This window comes from Amphiura filiformis, chromosome 2 (assembly GCF_039555335.1).
Source record: "Amphiura filiformis chromosome 2, Afil_fr2py, whole genome shotgun sequence".
Lineage (NCBI taxonomy): Eukaryota > Metazoa > Echinodermata > Ophiuroidea > Amphilepidida > Amphiuridae > Amphiura > Amphiura filiformis.
In genome coordinates, this window is record NC_092629.1 from 24,158,516 (window position 1) to 24,186,265 (window position 27,750).

At 36.5% G+C, this 27,750-nt stretch overlaps 1 protein-coding gene across 1 annotated transcript in view; it reads right to left on the reverse strand.

Moving 5' to 3' along the window:
* The window catches only part of LOC140146009 (pumilio homolog 3-like), a 36,873-nt gene extending 19,793 nt beyond the window's left edge, over positions 1-17,080 (reverse strand). Inside the window, exons 1-6 of the mRNA XM_072167748.1 lie at positions 16,971-17,080; positions 4,475-4,878; positions 3,602-3,728; positions 2,958-3,033; positions 2,061-2,154; positions 1,349-1,590 (exon numbers count right to left, since the gene is read on the reverse strand). Coding sequence (XP_072023849.1) covers positions 1,349-1,590; positions 2,061-2,154; positions 2,958-3,033; positions 3,602-3,728; positions 4,475-4,868 — 933 coding nt within the window. The 5' untranslated portion in view covers positions 4,869-4,878; positions 16,971-17,080. The remainder of the gene's footprint in view (positions 1-1,348; positions 1,591-2,060; positions 2,155-2,957; positions 3,034-3,601; positions 3,729-4,474; positions 4,879-16,970) is intronic.
* Positions 17,081-27,750: the final 10,670 nt, after the last annotated feature.

Here is a 27,750-nt window from a genome sequence, read left to right on the forward strand (position 1 = left end):
TTGTGGGTCGACCTGGCAGTAAAAAATGCCAAATTGTCCTATAAATGTTTATCAATATTATCGATTATCAATAGAACACCCAAATTATGTTATCGAAAATCGGTTTTTGACAGACCGACCATAAAATTTTGAGCTCATTTCAGCGCAAGGCTCCTGTCTAAATAATCTACCGTCAAATATGGACCACCCATGGAGACAATGCCACAGGTATAGTTATATGAGTATGACGATAGACCTATAGGGAGGCTACTTGGATTCTTGGATATCAATATTATGATGAAGCAAGCCACATGATCGAAGGCCCCATAATTCATTTAGGGATTCAATCATGTTGTTAATCGGGAAACATGACTGAATCCCTTTCAACAACCAAACAAGCTTATTTCATTGGGAATGTCCGTTTGTCATTGCCACTCAAACTAATGCAAGAAGTACCGCTTTTTAAAGCGGTATGTCTCTGTTGATATCAGCGTAACCTTGCGTTAGCTACTGGACTGTGGATTCATCACCGATACCTGTACAAAAGGTATAGGAAGAGTTGTTGAATCAAGAATCACCAGGTATGCATATATTATAGGGCTCTACCCGGTCATCCACAAACAATGCACCCTGAGGCAACGCATCACAAACCAAATACCAATTTCTATAAGAGTAGTGTATTTTTCGATCGGCAAATGCTACAATGTCAACGAGGGCACTGTTGCGGAATTATTTGACATGCTCATTCACCATAACTGGAGTGAAACTTTTCATGGTGTGTCTATGGAGTGGTCCTGAATTTTCCAGTTTTAAATTTTTTTGTACTTGATAGTGTTAAAAAAGTACATTTAATTGTAGGCATTATTATTGACAATATATTAAAGCAACAAGTGATTTAGCTGTAAGGAAAAATTTTGTTGACTTGGTCGTTCACTCCAAAGGTAATCTTTCACTCCAGGGAGTAACTTGGAACAGCCATATCTGACCAATCAGGGGCAAGAATTCCAATCTGTGACGTGTCCCCGACCGATAGAATAAATGATCCAGATGTGTACTATTTTGTCCTCATGAGCGACATCTCACATGGCGGAGTCGATACTCTTTAGGTCTAACCAAATTGAACCAAGATTGAACCATGCAATTTCTACACAAATCTGCTATATATGCACAACACAAGCTATCTAAAACCAATGTCCTAAAGCATGAACAGACCTTTAGAACAGTGGTTCTGTTTGTGGCTATCAGAGGGGTCGCAGTAGCGCATTATATGATTATATCAATTCTGTGCCAATATTTTTTGGAAGTGGATATGGTCCAATACCCTATAACCATTTCCAAAATCCCAACAATCAGGAGGAACTATGCTTACCTTGAAGATTGCATATTTGGCGCCATAGAACTCCTCTAACAACGCAGACCTATGCTGTGCATTGGCCCAGTTGTTATACGCATTCTCTACCACCTCAGCGGCTATGCTATGTTGGACTAATTTACACACATTCCCATAGAAACTCTTGATGACGAAATCTCGTTGCTGCCGGGTGCCGTATTTCAGAACCTTGAGGACATAGAATTTGGCATATTTTGACTTGCACAGCTCAAGCATGTCATCTGTAAAAAGAAATCAAACACATTTATCTTGGCTTGTATTGAGATTAAACATGAGGCATGAATTTGGTGTCTGTTTAGCAGGTTGTTCTCAATTATTACTGTGTTTTGCGATTCCTTTTCAAAACTATAATTGAAGACCGAATTAAAAAGACCAGTTTGCGTCTGACATCAGGGCAAATGTGCGGCGTGATTGGTTGCTGACAGCATTTTGGTCTGGTTGATAGGACGTCATACGCAAACTAGTCTTTTTAATTCGGTCTTCAACTATAATTATTTTGGATTAAAAAATAACATCTTGTATTGAAACAGATCCTAATCCATTAGTTCTGACAATAAAATTTGGCAATACAAGATAATATTGTTTAAATCCAAAATAAATTGTACTGTATTTTTCTGGAATCAGGAATTACGAAAATGAAACCACAAAACACAATAATAATCAACAATTAAGAAAGAAGTCTTGTACTGACCTTTGACCTCATCAAATATTGCCTGCTTTTGCTGCTCATTCCCATACTGAACACAACACTCAATTACACGAACAGTGTCATGAGCCTTCACCAGCTGAAATTGCAAAACGGGTTATTTGTTTGTTATTTATTTGGAACTAGTCACAAGAAACAAGAACTTTTACAATGTACATCTAAGTAAAATAAAAATATTTATCAATAACGATGTACCACTCAACACTATCCAAATGCTGGCAATACCAGGATAACAACAACACCAACACCAACAACAACAACAACAACAACAACAACAACAACAACAACAACAACAACAACAACAACAACAACAACAACAACAACAACAACAACAACAACAACAACAACAACAACCTCAACAACAACCTCAACAACAACAACAACAGGCTCAGAAATCCGAAGATTCTCGTAAAACATCAACTGGGCAAATCCATATGGATTCGCGTAATGCATTGGCAGTTTACAGAAAGAAAAAAATATGTACCAAGTTTGATTCCCAGTTTGACTATTTATACTTTGTTTTTTAAGCAACTAAACCCCCAAAATGGCGCATTATGGAAAAATTTACTTAAATCTTTAATAATTTGTACTATAATACTGATTTGAGAGGGCATTTTAACAGCAAAAACGGCCATCGGTTGGTGCCGATCTTTTGTTCGCCAAAGCCGCCATCTTGGATGACTAAATCAGACTGTATGAGGACAGTATATATTTTTTTCAATCATTGTGCAGCGGAGGCAGGAGGTAGATTTGCACGAATCAAGGAACCTCGCAAAATTCTCTTGCGAGAATCCAAATGGATTCGCCCGAACTGCCACGGATTTCTAGGCCTGAACGTTACTGCAGATAGTACTGTGTTGCACTTATCCCTCCAAGTCTTACCTCTTTAGCTTTGCCTTTAATCAAACCATAGAGTTCTTCTAGAAGCTTGGCTCGTGTAACTGGACTACATTTACCTCTACAAACCGATGGAAGGAAAAATGAGAGAGGAAAATTCAGGATTTAGAAAAGTATTAAAGTAATGTTCACTTTTTTTTTTTATTGCAGATGTTTACTAACTTTATTATTGTAGCAACTTTCTTTAAATGTATAAAGTAAGTTTGACCAACACTACCCTGCCTTGTTATAACTTACACTGTACAGGATACCATACATGTCATGTAAGCTAGAGCTCAACATTACCCTACCTTGTTAGAACTTACAATTTACAATGCTTAAAAAATATTTATTAGGTAATCCAAGTTATTGGTTAATAACACCAGACATGGCTAATAATATACAGTATATACTTCCCCGTGCCTGGGTAATTATGCGCACAAGGGAAAACTTCTGCACCCCTGCTACCAGAAGGTGTATAGATCCACACGTCACCGGTAAGTTCAGACATAGCACTATGCTACAAAACGGTGCTCTCAAAATCATGCTATGACCCTCAGCTGCGACTCGAGTCATAGGATGGTTTTGAGATCATCATGCCCCTCATAGCAGTCAATATTTGTTTACTATTGATAAGTTTGTAGACTTACTCCCTGACTTGTCCCCAAATCTGCTTAGATCTTTGAGACAGATCATAGTTTGTCTTCACCTTCTTCCTCACAAGTTTGCGATCTTTCACGCTCATTTCCTCTAGTTTGGGGCGGTCATCTTTGCCATCTGTACAAATAAAAAATTACATGCATTGGAAATAAAGACTTGATGCGGTGGCAACAACAAATCGTTGTAGATGGACACTTAACAAATGTGGTGTAATCAACTACCAGGGTCTTAGCTAGAAATTGAGGTTTGCCCATCATTTGAATAAAAATGCCTGTCTTAAGGTAAAGGTAAAGGAGACGATCCTGTATAAACAGTGATCGGAGTGCCCATCTCTCTTTCATTGGCGATTGGGCCAGACTCCTCCACGTAATGTTGCTATAGGGGTATCGCTACACCTCCTCCACAGCGAAGTCTTTTACCTTCCCAGCATTTAAGAATGCCGGTACCCATTTAAACCCCTGGGTGGAGAGGAGTAATCAAGATAAAGTGCCTTAATCAAGCGCACAACACTGTGGCGTCGGCAAGATATTCTGTACACCCCCCCCCCCATCCGATTGGTCTAGCGATGCCCCTTCAGAGCTTGACCACCCACCAAGTTGTCAGGTGATCAAAGGATTGTTACACTACATTGACATTGATGCCAACGCCGTGCTTTAGGCGCACAAAAGGGCTACTTGGCGATTGTACATGTATGTCATTACTTAGAAATAAATGCAGCTACTTGCCTAAAAATTGGGCTGAAGGAGATTAATTCTAAAATTCCTGATATCTACGCAATGTAAAAGATATTCTGAGCAGTTACTCGGATGATATTATATCATGTAAAATCAATCTGGGCTCTGAAAGAAAGCCTTGGTTTTTACCTTTTCCACCTTTATTCCCTTTGAAGTCGCCTTTTTGTCCCATTTCTTCCGTCTGGTTTTCCTTCTTCCATGCTGCTTTCCTATCTCCCCTGTCTCCTGCAAATGGCTTCTTATTTCCTTTACTCCCGTCCTTTGCCGGCGAGGAGAAGTCATCACCTTTTGCCAGCTGCTGTCGGTTCTTCTTCTTCTGTAGCATTTGGTTATTTTTCTCAATCTTTGCAGCAGCTACATCAACATTCTGGTCCTGGTTCTCAACATGTCTGTCTGGTTTAATTGTCTGTTGTTCAGGCTTGCTACTTGTCTTCTGTTTGGCAGCTTTTTGGAACTTTTTAGCGCTTTTCTTCCCTTTGAAGCCAGTTCTTTTTTTGTCAGGTTTGTCCATTTTACTCAGCATTGTTCATAACCTAATAAATTGAAAGCAATTAAGTTTTTTTTAATCAAACAATCCATTCAAAAGAGACATAAAATTTGCTAAGAGGACACCCTCTGTGTTTTTCAAAATTCTGATTTTTACATGATTGTAATGTACTTTTAATTGTACACTGACATACCCTGCAAAAATCAAGGCTTTAGGTGCTACCTTAGAAGTAAACTGGCAACCTCAAAATGGTTCAGATTCCAGTTTCGCTCCACCAGTTGCTATCTCTCCCACATAAACCCACTGTGCAATGACTATAAGCTTTTCCATTAGCTTCTATGCGACCCCTACACTACACTGTGGTGCAGAAAATAGGTTCGCTCCTCTTTTTCATAATCTTCAACACAGTTCAACATCTTATATGTGGCCCACAGAGTCAAGAAGAATTTCCTTACTCAATAGTCAAAAAGTTGAGGTTTATGTGGAGTCTAGTCTAGACATCAGCTTGTTTATTCACAGATATCCGAATATCTGTGGTTTATCATGTTTATTGTAAGAAAGTTATTGTGGTTTCAAGGTTTTTGGATTAAGTTTAATGGAAGTGTCATGGTGTGTGATCATTCAGGGTGAGTCAGTCCCCGGGAGTCAGTGCCACAATTATGTAGGTATCCCAGGCAAACCTTAGTTAACACATTTACTAGTCAGCGAAATTCGCTGAGACCGGGGCCCAAACACAATGCATATTTACATAGAAATTTGAATTTTTTTCGAGAATAGGTCGGTGAAGGAAACCTACATAAATATGTTTTCTATACTTCACTTGACCCAAATATATGATTTTTATGGTGATAATCAAGTCGCACATGGAATTTTAGAGGATTTTGATAGCAGTTCCATTTAAAAAAACTGCTATCGCCATGAGACTAAGATCTAGAAACACCCCTAAATGCCGTTTTGGGGAATTTTGCTAGCAGAATCTTTTTGATGAAAGTCAATCTTTGACAAGATGTAACTTTGTTACGGAAAGTGCTATGACAAAAATGTTTTCAGTTTTGGCTTTCTTTACTCAAGGGCTTTAATTTGATATGTAAAATGATGCAGTTTGATGGCAAATTTGAATTCACCTAGCATACCTAAATTATGTCAAATATTGTTCAAACTAAACCTGTATAATAATGTAACCTCATGCAGACCTACTAAGGACTAAGCAAGAACTTATTGCACCCTATATATTTTTGGTGTGCTTATGCATGCATCATACACCAAAAATGCTATTGAATCTAGTAATATCCCAGCTAGCATGACTAGTGTGTAGCTCAAGATATACTAGTATTCTGCAAGCCAATTTACAAATTTATTCAATTTCAAGATGACTACAGCTCAACTGATCATACTTTTCCTACATTCGACCTTGCATGATTTTTGAGTTGACACAGTCATGAAAATAACTATAGATACTTGACAGACCATTAGTAGCCCAGTTCTGAACCTTTTCATTGATCATTCATAACAATAGGTATCTGATGGATCAGTGAAGATAAGAAGGGATTATGGGTTGTTTTACAATCAGGGTACACAGATTGTCTCACTGGGGGTGAAAAATGAAGTGTCTAGTTTTTCTTCAATTTATTTGTTTTTGTGTTGTAGATGGGTCAAATAGGAAATCTGTAAAAATTTTAGGCGTCAAGTGTTCAGAGTTTCAAGTTATGCCAGAAACATGTTTTTGATGCACATGTTTCTGTATACCCAATTTTTCGGAGAGGACACATTTTGACGGAAACCTGACGTCCAACAAGTGTTTATTATGAGTTTGTAGGATATACCGTATATAAGTGTTTTTCAAGAAAATATAATTTTAGTCTTGGGTCAATTTTAACTATGGATTACGAGCTTGTATTCGGAGAGGACATTTTTTGACGGAATTTTCAACATAAATTTGAAGAAATGGTACAATTAATGAAACAGTCGCAATCTTACATGGTTCTCAATTTTGAACAATCATGTAACGTTTCAAACATTACTTCTGAACTGTCAAAATATGTTTTTATGTTATTGCTGGCAGTGATATATCATTTGCAAAGTTCACAAAGGTCAAATGAGACGGCTATTTTGTCCCAAAATCATACAGAAATGTATATTTTCATCATTTGCTAAGGATTTCAAACAGTTTCTTTGTGGCTGTATTTTTTAGGCATGGCAACTTTTAATCATAAGTTAATCTAATATTTGAAACAGGGCACAATATGGTGCTCAGCCCAAATGTACCCTGATTGTAAAACAACCCTTATAATATAAATCCGTAACCTTGATATTATAGTACATCTCGAGGAAAAAGTGCAATGGACATGTTTTCATTTTATGTTTCAAATATCCCGTGCATGAAAATTGAGTATTTAACCCAAAATGGAAAATTTATTGGAAATCTGTTTAACAGATTTTTTTGACATCTTTTTCTGCACTGTATTATACCTAAATTAAGAAATTTGATAAATATTCAAAGAAAATATCGGTCATCCAAAAATGTTGATTTTTACACATTTTGGGGCAAAAAAGGAAAAATAAGCAAAATATCAAAATCTGTTAACAGCTCTTCATTCATCAAGTCGTAACAAACGGCCTACATGCTTAATTTCTAATAAAATATTGAAATTGTGAAAAATATAGGTATTTATTGATTTTCATGTTTGTTCAGATTGCAAATATGCTAATAATATGCAAATTATGAAATTGCAAAATAAAGTTTCTACATAGCATACATCTTTCAAGTGTGATGTTCAAAATGACAGACATCAAAAAGAGATTCGATGAAATGTAAAGGTGTGGTAACAATTCTGGCATGGACTGTCTGGTTAGGAAAAGTACGGTTAAGTTGAGCTGTACTGTCGACTATTTGTTTCAAAATCACATTTCTACACATGATGACAATATATTTTTTTATAAGGTAGGCCTACCGGTAAGTTTTATTTGAAGAATCAAGGCTCTTGTTTTTAACCTATTTACAGTGTTTGTCATATTCCAGATGAGGTTTTTTGTTTTAATTTGCCCTAAAAGTATGCACCAAATCTAGTACAAGGAACTTATACGATGTCCTCATTCACAAACTGATACTATCTGTCCATCGTATAAGACTGTTACCGTACGGCAATGTTATACGTCGAACAACTGAATACATGCACAACGTACGGACCAATATATTTTTGTAAACATTTTAGGCCTATAACAAAATGTATATTTTCGTACAATTGTACAACTATCGTTTCTACCCTAATGACCTAGATAAAAGTTACCTGTTATCAAAGTGTCCGCAAAAAACTGGTCATCGCAAGTATCTTTGATGCTGAAAAGTCACGATATTCACGCAGGGACAGGCCGAAAACCTTACCTCGATCGTAAAATCCAGCCCATGCATGTCATAAATAATTCATTATTGTATTGTGTGAATGTCACTGATTGTGTCGACGTATTGTTATTGCACCTGTTACAGCAGAAGTCATGCTGAATTTATACTCGATCGCTGGATCACCATGTGAATTCGCTTAAAAAAAAAAAAAAAACCTCTACGACCAGGTTGTTAAGCATCGAGCACGCTGACTGGCTTAGCAAATTATATCCAATTATTTTTGTAAACCAATCAGGTTAGACGTACTTTACTGGCGGGTCACATTAATTCATACCGTAAAAGGCCGTCGCCTTCATTGATTGGCTAACGATTGCGATGAATGGTGTTTGCAACCAATCACAAAACGGGTTACAAATAAATAAGGCGCCTATCGGAAATTTTGTGTGACGTCATGCCACGAGGTAGCCGGAGGCTTCGCTTTTCTGCTAGCTTTAAAAGTGAGCGAGTGGTATAAAGTCAGTTTCACAGCTGTGATTTATGGAGCATATCATAAAATCTCTGAGCACATACACAGCGGATTTGACAGATAAAAATGACATTTGCAATTCTGAGCAACGGATTCCATGAAATTGAAGATTATGTGTTATTCTACAGGATCGGTAATAATTAACAGCTGGTCTGCAGTATTTGAAGTGCATATTGAAGTTTGTAAGTTTGTGACTTCAGACGTTATGTGCAATAGATATTACAGGAAGCTTAAATTGGCACGCTTTCCTGCAATTTGTCTGTCGCCACGAAAGTTATTGGGAGTTCAGGGCACGTCACACCGAGTGTGACGTGACCTCGCTGGGCATACGGCAATCCGCAAGGCTAATGAAAGTTGACTCCCAGTTTCCCGTTACCCGACTCCGGTCAGAAAAAAATGCCGATCAAATATTTCATTATTTTCCATTATTTCATTATTTCACATTTTTCAAGTTTTTAAGAAAAAAAGGATAGTTTTAATGTCATCTTTCACGTCCGACACGTATATTTTAAGCACTTTTACGCCGACCCTGACCGGCCCGAATAGTCTTTGCAAGCGCTGGGTTAAACTACGTGGTAAAATGGCGATATCGTAGGGCGCATTTACTGGAGACTAGGAATTCCCTGCATCTAAGTTTCTCCTACCACTAAATGGATAGACCGAACACAAAGAGAGGCAGCCAAGTTCGCGGGAACCAGCGTATGAACAAATATGAAAGCATTTCTACCGTGCACTATGTAGCGCTATATATAGACAACATCAAAATAAATAAAATAAACAAAATTTGAAGTCAAATTTATTCTGCTTTTCTTACAAATATTTATGTATTTAATAAAATAAACTTATAAATAAAATGATTTATTTGTCAATTTCTTGCATGGTTGTTTTATTATTAACACGTGCACCCTGTGATGATTTTTACCAGCAACCTCCAGTTTGTGCAAGTAGACAAACTAATTTCGTATAAATATTGCTTCCAAAGATGTGCTAGTGGAGAGTAAGTTTGGTTTGTAAAAAGTAGTGTGCAATAGAACACACAGACACCGTGTATTTATATGGAAAAGTGGTTCTCCAAAGACTATCATGGACTTCTGGTGCTTTCATATGTTGCACAACCTATAGGTTAATTTGAAGATTCCAAAGAAGATGTGCTTAATTAAAATTTGTTTTGAAGTGAAGCATGGTCATTACTAACTATACTTTATTATTTTATTTGGGCCTCAAAACATAGCATTCCGTAATTAACTTTGCACCGATAACGAAAGTTTGAAAATAATGAATAATGAATAATGAAACAGTCACCTACCCAGTCATGAAAAACTATGTAACGGGAAACTGGGGATCAACTTTCATTAGCCCAATGTGGTGAAGGAATATTTAATACAGTCAAGAATAGGCTCCATCATTTTTTTATTATGATCCCTCCCAGTCTCCCGAAACATCAAAACATCAAAAGCGTTGCACTTATACTTACCGTGCATACTTAAGACTGTCCTTTTTCACATAACGCAGACAAAGTAGGGCCAACTTGCCTAGAAATGGTCAAATTTTGGCAAGAAATATCTCTGTGTAATCCTATGTAAGTCCCATATCACATCGTTATCGGCGATCGAGGTTTTTTTTTCTGAAGTTTGGTTGGTACCGGTACTTACCAGCGTCATGCATGTGACGTGACGTCACAAAATAATCGACCGGGAACAAATTTCAAAACACAGAAAGCAGTAAACTTAATGGCGAGCGGTCCGAATTTTGAGCCATACAAGTTTACGTGGTGAACTACACCAAATCGCACCATTTTAACTTCATTTTTCAAAATTTCTCAATTTCTCAGCTGCGTCGCACACACACATGTCATGTACGTGCTCCGGCCGGCGCTTCGCGGCAGTTCGCGCCCATTTGCACCAAGTAAAAAAACTAACACCAGCCGCCACTGCGGTTATTCATACTAAAGTTAATAGAACTTTTCGAACAATTATGGTGATGCTTCCGAATTCGACATACATTTACTCACGATGCTAAACCAAGCATGCAAGTAGTCCGAATAATCAGACCCAGAACAAAATATTAATTTCTGACATGATCGTGTACTGGGTCTGAACTGTTTCCATATGGTCATTTTCACGGTAAAGGGTGTAACTTTGGATTTTTAACATTTTGATCCGTAGTTTTCTAATAAAGCCACAGAATTCCATGATTTTTGGCCACATAAGTCATCTAGTTAGCAGCTACCTTGGGTAGCATAATCATCTTCGGAGTTACTGCGTTCAGTTTTAGCAGGCTTAAATGTACCTAATATTGCCATTTTGAAAAACTGTAAAAACAGTAACATTTTTGTAAAACCCTGTGTTTTCTTCAGTTAGTTCATGGATAATTTTTCTTATCCTGAAAGTACGGTCATATGTTCAGTAAACACTGCCACATTAGATTTAATTGTGAACAGCCCTGTATTTTTGAGAACCGGACTTCGATATTTGTCGTTTGGAGGCTTCATTTTCCGTTAACAATTGTTAACAAACTTTGTGGGTATAGCTTTGGTTCATAATTCTTGGTTATTTCTTCACTTCTTCTTGATTCATAACAGTTGATATCTTAACTTGAAATGGGTAACAAAAATTAGTTGATTTGCAAGCTTTTTAACATTTTTATAAAATCTTGACTTCAAAGAGCCGATTTTCCGTTAACTTTTTGAAGCCTCCGAAACAAACTGTTCAGCAAGCTTGGGCAAATATAAATAAAAGAGCTCATCCAATCTATTTATCAAAATGTAGCAAAGTAGATCCTCAAGTCACTTGTTTTTAAATCATGGAGATATATATCACCGTTTGAAAATGGGACCCAATACAAACTTTCCGTTAACAATTGAAGCCTCCGAAACAAATGAAGCCTCCGAAACAACAGTAAACTTAATTATCATCTATGCATATCTAAATTGGTATGTTCCATATTGATATCTGCATTGTAATTGTTGCATGATATGTGCAGAATGTCATAAATTAAAAAAAATTGATATTATGGTTAATGCTTGAAAAATATACTGATATCCAAGAAAGCCCGTTTCGGAGGCTTCACATGCAAATAACACCATACTTAACAAATGGGTGAAAAAATTATCATGTTATAAATCTGCAATATCTGCCGCATAGAATCATTGATTCAATACACACAAGAAAATAACAGCTTAGATGATCCCAACAGTGTTGTTTTCAAAAAAACTACTTCTGCCATGTTTAACCATTGTAAACATGAAGCCTCCGAAACAAAAAATATGACTTGCTGTGATAATTTAATTTTTGTCACAACTGAAATTCAATACTTAGAAGCAAAGCATGAAAATTGGTAATTGTGATATTTTTTACCTATTTTTTCATGTCAACTTGTAGTAGTTAGCCAAATATTTTACTTTTATGATCACCTGTGTTGTTAACTGAAGCCTCCGAAACACAAATCGCTTGAATTGCCAATTCTAAAAAATAACTCCAATTTCTGTGAAACTTGGCTGGGAGGTTCCTTTCATCAAGTAGTATTTGTACATGAAGTTAGACATTTAAATTATTTTAGGAACCCAATTAAAACTTAAAAAATATGTTTAAGGTTGGGAAATTTCCATTGCAAATGACCCTTGATGTTAAAAATTTTCAAAATTGCAATTACAAACATAGCAAAACATGGTATAAAATTTAACTTATATCTGTTGACTTACTTTGGAATGGGATTTCACATGTATTCCAGCTTTCATGTCATAATTTTCTGAGCTTATGTAAAACTAAAATACATTTTTTCTTAGATTTTAACCAAAATGTTATGGAAATGTCAAATTTTTTATCAGAAATCAGAAGGTTTAAGCCTTGAAACACTATTTTACTGGAATTTAAGTTGCTTCTATGCATGATTACAGTAAACAGAAACATATTTAAGTGGTTTGAAATTTTGACCCTAAAAATCAAAAGTTACACCCTTTACCGTGAAAATGACCATATGAAATCTTGATGGCAAATTGGACAAGAGAAGCACATGGTTCTACGTGACAGCTTTTTAATCCCTATTCAGGTTACGTGAATCACGCTATTGTGGACCGAATGCTGGACGGTTCGCACCCTTTCAATTTCGGACCGTGCACTTTCGCCCCTTTCTATTTCGCACCCGTGCACTTTCGCCTCCTTTTTATACCGCGGGTATTGAGCTGCTGTAATGCTGTTGATTAATACACGATCGATTACTTGAACTTCCGGCGACTCTGCGTAGTATGTTTATAGTACTGGGCGTCGGGCATGCACGTATTAAGTCATGATAAACCGGGAAGGAAGGAAAGAAAGGATATTTTAAGATAAAATAGAGGAACGATTTTTTTTCTCAAAATATATTACAGGCCAGATATTTTAGCAGCAGGCTTACCCAAAATAATGAAATAATTGGAATTCAATGATGAAAATAGTAATAATAAATAGTAATAATAATAAAATTTATATTTAATTATTAATTATAATATGTATAAAAACAGGGGAAATTTGTTCCAACTGACGACCAAAGGATGGATCCAAAAGGATACAACAAGTGTCAACAGGCAATGGATAAAATTAAAGATAATGAAAGTATGACACAAAATCCAATTGGAGAGTAACACAAAACATATAAACAAAGTTAATTTAATAATATAATATGATGATAATAATAACATGATAATAATAAGAAGAATAATAATAATGATAATAATAATAATAACAATGATATTAAGGGGCTGTGCAATAATTATTCCCCCCCCGGGGGGTTAATTTCCAAACGGCCTGCCAAAAATCGCTTGCCCCCCCCTCTCGGCCTGCCCCCCCCCCCTTACACATGCCAATTTGTTTGCATATTAAAGCGTTTCCGTACTGTTTTCCTAAGCATTTTTAGAGCGTTTTATTTAAAAGGCGCCACATGAATGTGTGCCAAAAATCACTCCCCCCCTCTCGGCTGGCCAATAATTGCTTGCCTCGATATCCCCCGTTAGGTTCGTCAAAAAATCCCCCCAATTTTACCCTCCCCAGGGCTCATAATTATTGCACAGCCCTAATAATAACAATGATGATGATAATAATAATAACAGTAATAATAACAATAATAGTTATAATAATAAATTGAATATATCGTTTCTGTGTTTAGTTGCAATTCATAACGGTAGCTAAGTTCCAAAATAAATACGTTAATGTGTTAGTGTAAGAAAGAAAGAAGAAAGAAAAACAAAGAAAGAAAGAAGAAGAAAGAAAGAGAAAGAAAAAAAGAAAGAAAGAAAATTAAGATGAACTAAACAAATCTAATTGATAGAAATAAATTATTATGTGCAGCAACATCCAAAAACAAGACATGTTTCAAAAGACGAAGCAGCTTTCTTGATAAAAAGAAAAGAAAAAAGGCACTATGAAAAAAGAAAGTCATCCCCTTTACACGATCTTCTTTATTAATATCTAAGAAATAGATGCTATTACATTATTTCGAGTTCAAACATCCTGCCTTTAAATTGTCGGCATAAAGTATTTAGCGGATTAAGATACCGCGTAAGATATGCTGTGGTGTTAGTGAAGCATCGTCATAATGAGTCCGTGATTGACAGGCCGGTAAACAAAATGAATCATGAACATATAAATGTCAATCATTTACAATGCAGAATGGGATAGCATTTTTTTCACAAATTTGTTTATTTACTTATGCTATTTATTAAAACCATATTTATACAGAGTTACCCTTCAGATAGGGGCCATGTGTTATGAAAACAATATACGAAAACATAACAATTTGTAGAATTATACATAGGCCCTATATGTGTAAGAATTTTTAAAAACATAAACATCAAAAAATCATACATCAATATCAAAATTCAAGTATAAACATTTCTTTGTTTTATACAATTTACGTAACACTTGTAGAAATATATATTAAATTAATTAAGAACACAGACAAAATACATCATTCATTAAAAGACATAAAAGTTAAAACATTTGGTTCATTATTTACACTTCTCATTAAAACGAACAGAAAACTTTCCTGATTAATAATATTTTATATTTGGCAAAGAATATGGATGCAATTGTAATATTTCTCAATGTGCAATCGTAACATATTGTTCGTAAATAAATATCTTTTTATGCATGTATTTCTTGACAAGTTTATACCGGCGCGGGGCCCGGGGCTTGTCAAGCATTCGATCGTACGTCACTAGGCATATGACACTTTTGCGTGTCTGTTTACGGCACCATTGATTGAACCCACACCATACCCGGCGCTTTCCCGTAAGTCATTCATTACATAATGGGTTGAAGGAGTCACACCTTATACAATCACTCGGCCGCGTGGCCCGGAGACTTGTCAAGCAATCGATCCGGTACGGGTATGTTCTGGGACAATGTCGATTATATGCATGCTACTGCATAGTCACCGTAGGCTACCATTCACCTTTGTTTCCAATGGACATTTTATAGTGAAATGTCATTGTACAAGGAATACATTAAAAAAAATTCCACATAGCCCCCGAATGAAAAGTATTCAATTATCTTTGTAATCACTCAAAAAGCATTTGGTGTGAATTTTACATCTGGACTAGAGGCTATTAAATTTTTATGTGCTTTTTTTTATTTTACATGTATAGCCTATGGGGTGACGATTAGAAATGGACGGCAATATTGAAAAACCCTCATTTTGGGCCATTTTAGACACTAAAATGCCCATAAAAAAAAGAATAGCCTCTAGTTCGGATGTAAAATTCACACACAATGCTACCTGAGTGAGTACAAACATAATTAAATACATTTCATTCGGGGGCTATATCAAAAACAAAAAATGTCCTATACCCTAATGGTTATGGAACAAAGGTGCATTGCATTGATTGAACCCATGTCACGCCCGGTGCTTTCACGTACTAGTGGCAGCTAATACTCGCGGTGAAGAAAGGTGGCGAAAGTCAGAACGGCATTATCGCAAAGCTACTGCCAGGCGTTTGTTTTGCTTGTGCGCATTTGTCTTTGAGAAATTTGCTAAATATTTTTCCCATTAGTTTCATGTCAAAGAAGATCAATTCGGCAACATAAAGATGGGATAAAATTATAAATTATAAGCCATCAAATTTTTGGCCATATCAATATTAGGCCCTATATAAATTTTATAGGCCATAAATAATTTAACACTAAATTATATAGCTATTAATAAAGTACTAATAAGGTAACATAATTCTAATAATAATAAATAATAATAATAATAATAATAATAATAATAATAATAATAATAATAATAATAATAATAATAATAATAAAATAATAATAATATAAAAATAATAAATAGGCCTAAAATAAAATAAAATAAAATAGAAATAAAATAAAATAACAAAATCAAAAACATAATGAATACCAATCTTCAGTCGAAGCACATTTAATATATTGTAATAATATAGGCCTATTAAATTCATTCGAACCGGAGAGTCCATCAACATCCCGGTAAACATACTATTTGCTTTTGTACACGCTTGGACTCAATACCGGTAACCGGTACTGCAGACACAGACAATCAACACTAAACAGTCAACCAATACCGTATTTTACACTTACAACCACCTGCATACAACACCCCACTGTACCGCCGGGAGTTGAAGCGATCGATCGTGCATCATCAATCAACAGCAGCACATTACCCGCGGTTTAAAAAGGGGGCGAAAGTGCACGGGTGCGAAATTGAAAGGGGGCGAAAGTGCACGGGTCCGAAATTGAAAGGGTGCGAACCGTCCTGTTTCCTGTGGACCATCCTTCTGATACTTGAGTGTTTGGACAAGCGGAACGGTTTTTGTCTACCTCTCTGTTTGTAAACAAACCAGGAGGTCGAAATCGTCCTCCTCGCCGAATACGAAAGTCAGCGTAATAGTACGGCACTGGCATGCAAGTAAGTCCATGAGACGAGTCAGTAAGCTTATTATACTAAAATGCAGCAAACCTTTTACGAGCGCGACTACCGTGATGTTGCAAATTCGGCGCTAACAACGCGTACAGCGCACAGTTCATTCATAAATTTCCACTCAGCAACAATATATCGCCTTAGCAGCCAATCAGAGACAAGTGCGTGCAACGCAGTATATACGCGATGTATCCTTACAATACGCGCTCGTCTAAGGTTTTCTGCATTTTAGTATAAGAGTTTACACGGGAGATTACATAAATCAATAAATGTTCATCAGAACTAATGCGAAGCATACAGTACCGATAACTCTTGAATATGCATTTAAATAACGACAGAAAACATGAGACATGATACTTACAGTTACAAATGACTAGAATTATTCTGTTTCTGTTTTTAATTTCGTGTACATGTGTGGATATTGCACCATGTGGATGGCTGTAATATACTCATCACCATTTGACCTTTATAAATATTCATAAGCTTTCGTCATAAAATTTAAACAAGTAGCGTCTGTAAAAAAGACACGATCCATCAGGTGATGATCGGCATGATGGGGGGGGCTACCGGGCTATCATTTTCTTCGGAAGGGAGGGATCCCAAATATAAGGTCATAAATTTTGGAAAGAAAACAATTTTGATGACCAAAATGTAGGAGTCACCATGCACAGGAGACGGGGCAAAGTGGTCCAATTTTTTTGTCCACCCCAAACAGGATTACGAAGCATGGCAAGGCAAAACTTAAGGTTTATAATCTTACCTTGGGACTGCAACTAACAAATGATATTAATGAAGTTGATCAAAAATGCCGCTTTATTAAATGGTGCGAACTTGAAAAAGGTCGTTCCGCTTTGCCCCAGGTTCATTGGGCCGCGCGGGGTAGAGTGAAATGTGGAGGGGCCATTACAGAAATGCATCCCCTTCAGGTGTGTCTTCATTGTCAACACCAAGTTAGTGGCCGGATAAATTTCCATTGCATAGTTCTGAGTGGGGTCTGTTTCCTGTGTTCCACTTTGCCCCATCCACTGGACTATTGTCCACTTTGCCCCGGTCCACTTTGCCCCGGCCAGGTGAGATTTTTACAATACAATACAATAAACGGAATTTATATAGCGCCTTAGCATAAGTATGAACAAAGCGCTTTACAATGATCTTAAAAGTACAACTTATAGGCCTACTACATCTTATGCTACAATAGTAAAATGTACAACTTAATTAAAAATAAAAAACTTAGTTTGGATATAAATGGGTTTTCAGATTAGATTTAAAAGTGGCCAGACTAGGTGAAGTACGAAGTTTTACAGGTAACTGGTTCCAGAGAGCTGGCATGCGTCACTATCTTGTACGCTAATGCTATTCCTGTTTAACCCATATAGGCATAAGCCATCTATCATTAATATGCCCGGGTTAATATGGCTATCGAAGTAATTCATTAAAGGCGTAGTGCTTTGGCAGATAATAATATTTCTATATAAATTATCGGGTTAAATAAAATTATGAAAAACAGACATTTTCTGTAAAAATCATACGGTATATACCTGACTCTCTCGAATACCCCCCTATCACAAACAATGCTGGATCCATGCCATGTTCTAAATACATGAGCTTGGATATTGAGGGCAGTATATAAAAAGTTAATGTGGGTGTTTCGTTTTGCCCCGTGGTCCACTTTGCCCCGGTCTCCCCTACTTAGCCTGTTTAAGGGGTAAGGGGTATCGGTGGTGAGGGGTCATAAAACTTTTGTTGCCGCCAAAATAGGGGGGTGTCGCAATTTCATTGACGCCGCGACTTTTTTTTCGCTAAGTGCCTTTGGGGCAATTTTTTTTTCGCCGCCTTCGGCAGCGAAGTTGTCTTTTTTTAAATATTTTAATGTATATCTTTATGCAGGGTGTCCTAGAAAAAATTACCGGGCGAATGAATTTGGACGTAAGTCGAGAAATAGACATCAGAATCCAAAATCTAAACATCAGCCGCGTGAAGCCCTTCTTATTCTGCATCTTAGGCCTACGCCAATTCTGGAATCGGTTGACTGATTGCGAAGAAATGAGCGATTACATAACGCATGCGTCAATTCACTTCATTCCAAGTTTGAAAGAAAGATCATTCAACACCCTACTATTTTGTTTTGTGAAATCCTTTCCGTTCTTTTTAAACAATCTGTTTCTTGTAAAACATTCAATTAGGTTTTGTTAAAATTAAAAACCTGCACGATATTGAAAATGAAAAATGATGCTTGTTAATTGTAAATATCTTTTTCGTTAATGTTGATATAAAATGTTGCATAAAGAATTATTGCATACAGAATTCCAGCTGGCTTAAAAATTCTCAAACACATTAATTCTTAAAACTTCAACAATAATGTTGCATGGTATAAAAAATCACACGTAAAGCTGTAAGCACTTGATCATTTTCATTCTTTGCTCAAATGTTGTGTTTAAAATATAACATATTTGCACAACCTAAGTTGGAAAGCTTCCAATTGCAGAAATCAAAGTTTTCTCGAACAAACTGTTGTTCATCTTCAGTGAAAGCATGAAGATAACACCGTCGGAATATAATATAGATAATGTGGACTAAAAGTAATAGCTAGTAATGAGATACACCGTTAGGAAGCAGTGAGCGAGTATGAAAAAAGCGCCTGCTGATCAAACTTGGAATGAACTGCTTTGATGCGCGCATTATGTAATCGTTGATTTCTTCGCAACCAGTCAACCGAATCAAATAAAATGTTCGTATGTGATGCAAAATAAAATAGGCTATTCGCTCCATTTTACATTTTTTGACGCTGATGTCTATTTCTCGACTTACATTCAATTTTATTCACCCGGTAATTTTTTCTGGGACACCCTGTAGCCTACATACGAGTAGTTGGGTAGGGAATTTTGTTTACTCATCAGTAAGGAATTTTTTCCATCTCATTAGTAGTGGGCAATTATATATGAGGGAAAAGTCCGTATGACCATTTCTCACAATTTTAATTAACTGGCAAAGTATCAAAGAATGGTACAATTAAATCCATTCTCTCAGTTTCAGGCATATAAAATAGTGATCAAAAACAAGTAATTAGATGTTGGTCATGATATATGGTGTAATTACTATAATTACCTTTATTGTGCTTTTTAATAAGAGATGTGAAAAATCTCAGGGCTAAGAATTATGTTCATTACGTGTTTTGAAAAAGAACTTCATTTAGATTTATCTGATGAACAGATGGGACCTGGGGACACATCAAAAATTTTGGTGGGTATGTTCCCCGGGAATTTTGAGGTGGTGGGTCTTTGCAGGAGCTGATGGCGTACCGGTAAAAAGGGGTCTTTTGGAGCTGCGAACAATAGGGTCTTTCTTGGCTTTCTGGTTGAAAATCGCCTGAAAAATCAGAAATATAAATGTGGAATCAGCAATTTCGGAGTCTTTTAGAGCTGAAATATCAAAATCAAGGGTCTTTCGGAGCTCTATTTGGTTCGATATAGTGTGTCCTTCGGAGCTCCGAAATCCAAAAAGGGGGGTCTTTCCGTGGGAACATACCCGTATGGTCATTTGTGTTAAGTGCCATCTTATGCTACAATAGTAAAATGTACAACTTAATAAAAAATAAAAAACTTAGTTTGGATATAAATGGGTTTTCAGATTAGATTTAAAAGTGGCCAGACTAGGTGAAGTACGAAGTTTTACAGGTAACTGGTTCCAGAGAGCTGGCATGCGTCACTATCTTGTACGCTAATGCTATTCCTGTTTAACCCATATAGGCATAAGCCATCTATCATTAATATGCCCGGGTTAATATGGCTATCGAAGTAATTCATTAAAGGCGTAGTGCTTTGGCAGATAATAATATTTCTATATAAATTATCGGGTTAAATAAAATTATGAAAAACAGACATTTTCTGTAAAAATCATACGGTATATACCTGACTCTCTCGAATACCCCCTATCACAAACAATGCTGGATCCATGCCATGTTCTAAATACATGAGCTTGGAGATTGATGGTAGCATATAAAAAAGTTAATGTGGGTGTTTCGTTTTGCCCCGTGGTCCACTTTGCCCCGGTCTCCCTACTTAGCCTGTTTAAGGGTAAGGGTATCGGTGGTGAGGGTCATAAAACTTTTGTTGCCGCCAAAATAGGGGGGTGTCGCAATTCATTGACGCCGCGACTTTTTTTTCGCTAAGTGCCTTTGGGGCAATTTTTTTTTTTCGCCGCCTTCGGCAGCGAAGTTGTCTTTTTTTAAATATTTTAATGTATATCTTTATGCAGGGTGTCCTAGAAAAAATTACCGGGCGAATGAATTTGGACGTAAGTCGAGAAATAGACATCAGAATCCAAAAATCTAAACATCAGCCGCGTGAAGCCCTTCTTATTCTGCATCTTAGGCCTACGCCAATTCTGGAATCGGTTGACTGATTGCGAAGAAATGAGCGATTACATAACGCATGCGTCAATTCACTTCATTCCAAGTTTGAAAGAAAGATCATTCAACACCCTACTATTTTGTTTTGTGAAATCCTTTCCGTTCTTTTTAAACAATCTGTTTCTTGTAAAACATTCAATTAGGTTTTGTTAAAATTAAAAACCTGCACGATATTGAAAATGAAAAATGATGCTTGTTAATTGTAAATATCTTTTTTCGTTAATGTTGATATAAAATGTTGCATAAAGAATTATTGCATACAGAATTCCAGCTGGCTTAAAAATTCTCAAACACATTAATTCTTAAAACTTCAACAATAATGTTGCATGGTATAAAAAATCACACGTAAAGCTGTAAGCACTTGATCATTTTCATTCTTTGCTCAAATGTTGTGTTTAAAATATAACATATTTGCACAACCTAAGTTGGAAAGCTTCCAATTGCAGAAATCAAAGTTTTCTCGAACAAACTGTTGTTCATCTTCAGTGAAAGCATGAAGATAACACCGTCGGAATATAATATAGATAATGTGGACTAAAAGTAATAGCTAGTAATGAGATACACCGTTAGGAAGCAGTGAGCGAGTATGAAAAAAGCGCCTGCTGATCAAACTTGGAATGAACTGCTTTGATGCGCGCATTATGTAATCGTTGATTTCTTCGCAACCAGTCAACCGAATCAAATAAAATGTTCGTATGTGATGCAAAATAAAATAGGCTATTCGCTCCATTTTACATTTTTTGACGCTGATGTCTATTTCTCGACTTACATTCAATTTTATTCACCCGGTAATTTTTCTGGGACACCCTGTAGCCTACATACGAGTAGTTGGGTAGGGAATTTTGTTTACTCATCAGTAAGGAATTTTTTCCATCTCATTAGTAGTGGGCAATTATATATGAGGGAAAAGTCCGTATGACCATTTCTCACAATTTTAATTAACTGGCAAAGTATCAAAGAATGGTACAATTAAATCCATTCTCTCAGTTTCAGGCATATAAAATAGTGATCAAAAACAAGTAATTAGATGTTGGTCATGATATATGGTGTAATTACTATAATTACCTTTATTGTGCTTTTTAATAAGAGATGTGAAAAATCTCAGGGCTAAGAATTATGTTCATTACGTGTTTTGAAAAAGAACTTCATTTAGATTTATCTGATGAACAGATGGGACCGGGGGGACACATCAAAAAATTTTAGTGGGTATGTTCCCGGGAATTTTGAGGTGGTGGGTCTTTGCAGGAGCTGATGGCGTACCGGTAAAAGGGTCTTTTGGAGCTGCGAACAATAGGGTCTTTCTTGGCTTTCTGGTTGAAAATCGCCTGAAAAATCAGAAATATAAATGTGGAATCAGCAATTTCGGAGTCTTTTAGAGCTGAAATATCAAAATCAAGGGTCTTTCGGAGCTCTATTTGGTTCGATATAGTGTGTCCTTCGGAGCTCCGAAATCCAAAAAGGGGGGTCTTTCCGTGGGAACATACCCGTATGGTCATTTGTGTTAAGTGCCATCTTATGCTACAATAGTAAAATGTACAACTTAATAAAAAATAAAAACTTAGTTTGGATATAAATGGGTTTTCAGATTAGATTTAAAAGTGGCCAGACTAGGTGAAGTACGAAGTTTTACAGGTAACTGGTTCCAGAGAGCTGGCATGCGTCACTATCTTGTACGCTAATGCTATTCCTGTTTAACCCATATAGGCATAAGCCATCTATCATTAATATGCCCGGGTTAATATGGCTATCGAAGTAATTCATTAAAGGCGTAGTGCTTTGGCAGATAATAATATTTCTATATAAATTATCGGGTTAAATAAAATTATGAAAAACAGACATTTTCTGTAAAAATCATACGGTATATACCTGACTCTCTCGAATACCCCCTATCACAAACAATGCTGGATCCATGCCATGTTCTAAATACATGAGCTTGGAGATTGATGGTAGCATATAAAAAAGTTAATGTGGGTGTTTCGTTTTGCCCCGTGGTCCACTTTGCCCCGGTCTCCCCTACTTAGCCTGTTTAAGGGGTAAGGGGTATCGGTGGTGAGGGTCATAAAACTTTGTTGCCGCCAAAATAGGGGGTGTCGCAATTTCATTGACGCCGCGACTTTTTTTTCGCTAAGTGCCTTTGGGGCAATTTTTTTTTCGCCGCCTTCGGCAGCGAAGTTGTCTTTTTAAATATTTTAATGTATATCTTTATGCAGGGTGTCCTAGAAAAATTACCGGGCGAATGAATTTGGACGTAAGTCGAGAAATAGACATCAGAATCCAAAAATCTAAACATCAGCCGCGTGAAGCCCTTCTTATTCTGCATCTTAGGCCTACGCCAATTCTGGAATCGGTTGACTGATTGCGAAGAAATGAGCGATTACATAACGCATGCGTCAATTCACTTCATTCCAAGTTTGAAAGAAAGATCATTCAACACCCTACTATTTTGTTTTGTGAAATCCTTTCCGTTCTTTTTAAACAATCTGTTTCTTGTAAAACATTCAATTAGGTTTTGTTAAAATTAAAAACCTGCACGATATTGAAAATGAAAAATGATGCTTGTTAATTGTAAATATCTTTTTTCGTTAATGTTGATATAAAATGTTGCATAAAGAATTATTGCATACAGAATTCCAGCTGGCTTAAAAATTCTCAAACACATTAATTCTTAAAACTTCAACAATAATGTTGCATGGTATAAAAAATCACACGTAAAGCTGTAAGCACTTGATCATTTTCATTCTTTGCTCAAATGTTGTGTTTAAAATATAACATATTTGCACAACCTAAGTTGGAAAGCTTCCAATTGCAGAAATCAAAGTTTTCTCGAACAAACTGTTGTTCATCTTCAGTGAAAGCATGAAGATAACACCGTCGGAATATAATATAGATAATGTGGACTAAAAGTAATAGCTAGTAATGAGATACACCGTTAGGAAGCAGTGAGCGAGTATGAAAAAGCGCCTGCTGATCAAACTTGGAATGAACTGCTTTGATGCGCGCATTATGTAATCGTTGATTTCTTCGCAACCAGTCAACCGAATCAAATAAAATGTTCGTATGTGATGCAAAATAAAATAGGCTATTCGCTCCATTTTACATTTTTTGACGCTGATGTCTATTTCTCGACTTACATTCAATTTTATTCACCCGGTAATTTTTTCTGGGACACCCTGTAGCCTACATACGAGTAGTTGGGTAGGGAATTTTGTTTACTCATCAGTAAGGAATTTTTTCCATCTCATTAGTAGTGGGCAATTATATATGAGGGAAAAGTCCGTATGACCATTTCTCACAATTTTAATTAACTGGCAAAGTATCAAAGAATGGTACAATTAAATCCATTCTCTCAGTTTCAGGCATATAAAATAGTGATCAAAAACAAGTAATTAGATGTTGGTCATGATATATGGTGTAATTACTATAATTACCTTTATTGTGCTTTTTAATAAGAGATGTGAAAAATCTCAGGGCTAAGAATTATGTTCATTACGTGTTTTGAAAAAAGAACTTCATTTAGATTTATCTGATGAACAGATGGGACCCGGGGGGACACATCAAAAAATTTTGGTGGGTATGTTCCCGGGAATTTTGAGGGTGTGGGTCTTTGCAGGAGCTGATGGCGTACCGGTAAAAGGGGTCTTTTGGAGCTGCGAACAATAGGGTCTTTCTTGGCTTTCTGGTTGAAAATCGCCTGAAAAATCAGAAATATAAATGTGGAATCAGCAATTTCGGAGTCTTTTAGAGCTGAAATATCAAAATCAAGGGTCTTTCGGAGCTCTATTTGGTTCGATATAGTGTGTCCTTCGGAGCTCCGAAATCCAAAAAGGGGGGTCTTTCCGTGGGAACATACCCGTATGGTCATTTGTGTTAAGTGCCCCCCCGGAAGATGCGACCAGTTGCGATTAGGCCCAAAAAAAAAATGTTTGTTTGTCCTCCACAGCTTTGAAAGAGGACGTGCGGGCGGGCGGTTTTTTTTTTTTTGATTTGGTGCATTCCTGGACCTAGCTACAGCTAAATGCTACAATCATTCATGGTGACTTAAAAAAACCAACATTTTGTTTCTTTAATATGCATTTAAAGTTATAATAAAGTTCATGTCATATAGTCTTTTAATGATTTCAAATCCAATGTATTCAATCCACAAGTTATAACTTTGCATATTGAAGACACAAAATGTTTTGGGGGGCTTTTTAAATTTTCAACCATGAAAGATATTAGTATTTAGTTCTAGCTAGGTCCAGAGATACTCCAAAAAAAAAAAAAAAATTGAATTTTACTTATTTTTGTTTTTAAAAAAATGATTGGAAAAAAAATATTGGTCAGGCCTTAATCTGAGGAGCGGGCGGTGGAGGACAAACAATCAACTTTTTTTTGGGGGGCCTTACGCGTTTGACGTTGGTAACCTATTTTCTTTACAAAAAAACAACAACCCTTTTTACCATATTTTCACTGTTTTTGCAGCCAACTCTTTACCAATTTCAACCAAATAAAGTTCATTGCATTTCCCTATTCTTCGATCTCCCGTATGAATTTGGCGACATTTGGATCACAGAGCCTTTCAATACATAGATACATACAACTCACAACGTGTCCCTATTATAGTAAGATGTGAAATTAATCAAATTAAAATGAATTTTATAGCATAACTACAAATAACAGGTTTTATTTATTAGGCGACGAAAAAAACATGTTATACGGGCCCGACCGACCCAAAACTTGCGTTTTGAAGATTATTTTTTAAAGTTTGCTAAAATCTTGTAAAATCAGCCGTTTTGGGTCCAAATTGTTTTAGTTTTGGCTGAACAGTTTAGAAAATAAGTTTGCAACAAATCTTCCGATTTTTAAAGATTTTGGTGAAATTTTAGGATAATTCTAGCATCCAAGAAAAAAAATAACAAAGTGCTAGGCTAGCTTGTTTTTCACAAACCCGGTACATGTTCAAACTTCACTTTCTGTTTTTATATAGGCCTACATGCAACCTCCACGGGCTGCAACGTTCTTTGTTCTATTGTGTCTGATTAGAGCGCTGACATATTGGAAAATGTTGCCAATCAATATTCATTGAATGAATGAGTGTACATTCAACGTCCAGTTTTCGAAATTGGGTGACTTGTGCTTGGCAGGTGCGAAATACCAAGGAGGTTAGATATAGAAAGGAGAGGAAAAAGATTACGTAACGCGTATTGTTCTTTTGTGCCAATTAGAGTTTCCGCCAAGCTATTCATCGAGAGGTACCTTTTGTTCGGGACAAAGGACTTCCGCCATTAAATCGGTAACTGACCTGACAGCGTATTAACGCTATATAGACAGGCCACTGTCAATAAGTGATATAACGAAAGTCACGTGAAAGCGCCTACACGAGTGAGAGGTACATTTTTTCCATGACTAAATGACGTCACATGCCGAGTGGTCTATAACATGACTGTATTGTGGTCACTTATAAATTGATACTCGCCTGTTTTGTAGAGCGTTAATATGATGCCGGATCAGTGACCAATTTAACGGCGGAACCCCTTTGTTCGAAACAATCGTACCGCCTGTCGCAAACTCTAATCGGCATCAAACGAACAAAGCATTGCATGATCTATTGCTACTCTTTGTCTATTAAAAGCTCTTTGTGTCATTGATTTTCGTACAATAGACATTTCAATAGAGATTATCCACGTTACTCATGTGTGACTTCTAACAAAAGGCACTGGTTCTCCTAGTATTCCTCATTCAAAGCAATTCAATGCATGACCTCGGAGTTACTTGCATGACCTTGGCGGGCTGTTTTGAAACAGTCGTGGTTGTACATGCAGGTAGGCTTACTTCTTTTGAAAATCCCAAAGCAGGAATATCAGTCGTTGATAGGATATGCAGCTTATAGAACAAGGATAACCTCTATTTCGTCCCAAAAAATCTTTGAGCCAGAAACTCCAGTTCAATTTCACTATGTGCCATTAGATTTCAATATTGTAGCATTATATTTCGTGTTTGTGTCATTGATTTTCGTCAAATTGCAGGTCAAATTCGTCTGCAACTTAACTACATAGCGATCCCTTTCGCAAAAGGAAATTTGTTATTTGTCATTGAAATTTATTATTGTTTTATTCAATTTTGTTTTACATTGGCCTACATGCAATTATTCGTGCGTTCATTCTTGGGGTTTCTTTTTGTTTTAAGTATTTCATTTTTATTTTATCTTTTAGTTATGCTTAAGAACTCAGGCTTCCATTTCTTTTTAATAAATAAATAATAATAATAATAATAAATTTCGGTATTTATATAGCGCCTTACCACAGATCACGGAGTGTTCAAAGCGCTGTAATTTCGCTGCCATGGTGAATCATCACAATCAGATCGCATCAACTAGGCATTGTGCAGACAGAATAGCGCAAACCTATCCGCACTTAGATTGTAACATCCACCATTTATCTGTGCAGCTCCCCAAATTCCATTGGGTGAAGGAAGTTTTTGATAACCAAACAACTAATCAACGATTTTTTGAAAGCAGGAGGAAACCGGAGATCCCGGAGAAAACCTGCGAGAGCGAGCATGGAATCGGGATAAACCAAGTGCACATGAGTCCTTGGGCCGCGCCGGGGCTTGAACCGGGACCTCAGTGGTGCAAAGCGAGGGAACTACCGCTGCGCTAACTCGCCCTCCCTTTTACTTTTTTAATCAAATAAATTGTTATAAAGACTAAACATGAAATTGGTATAAAAAAGACAAGTATAAATCCAAAATATTT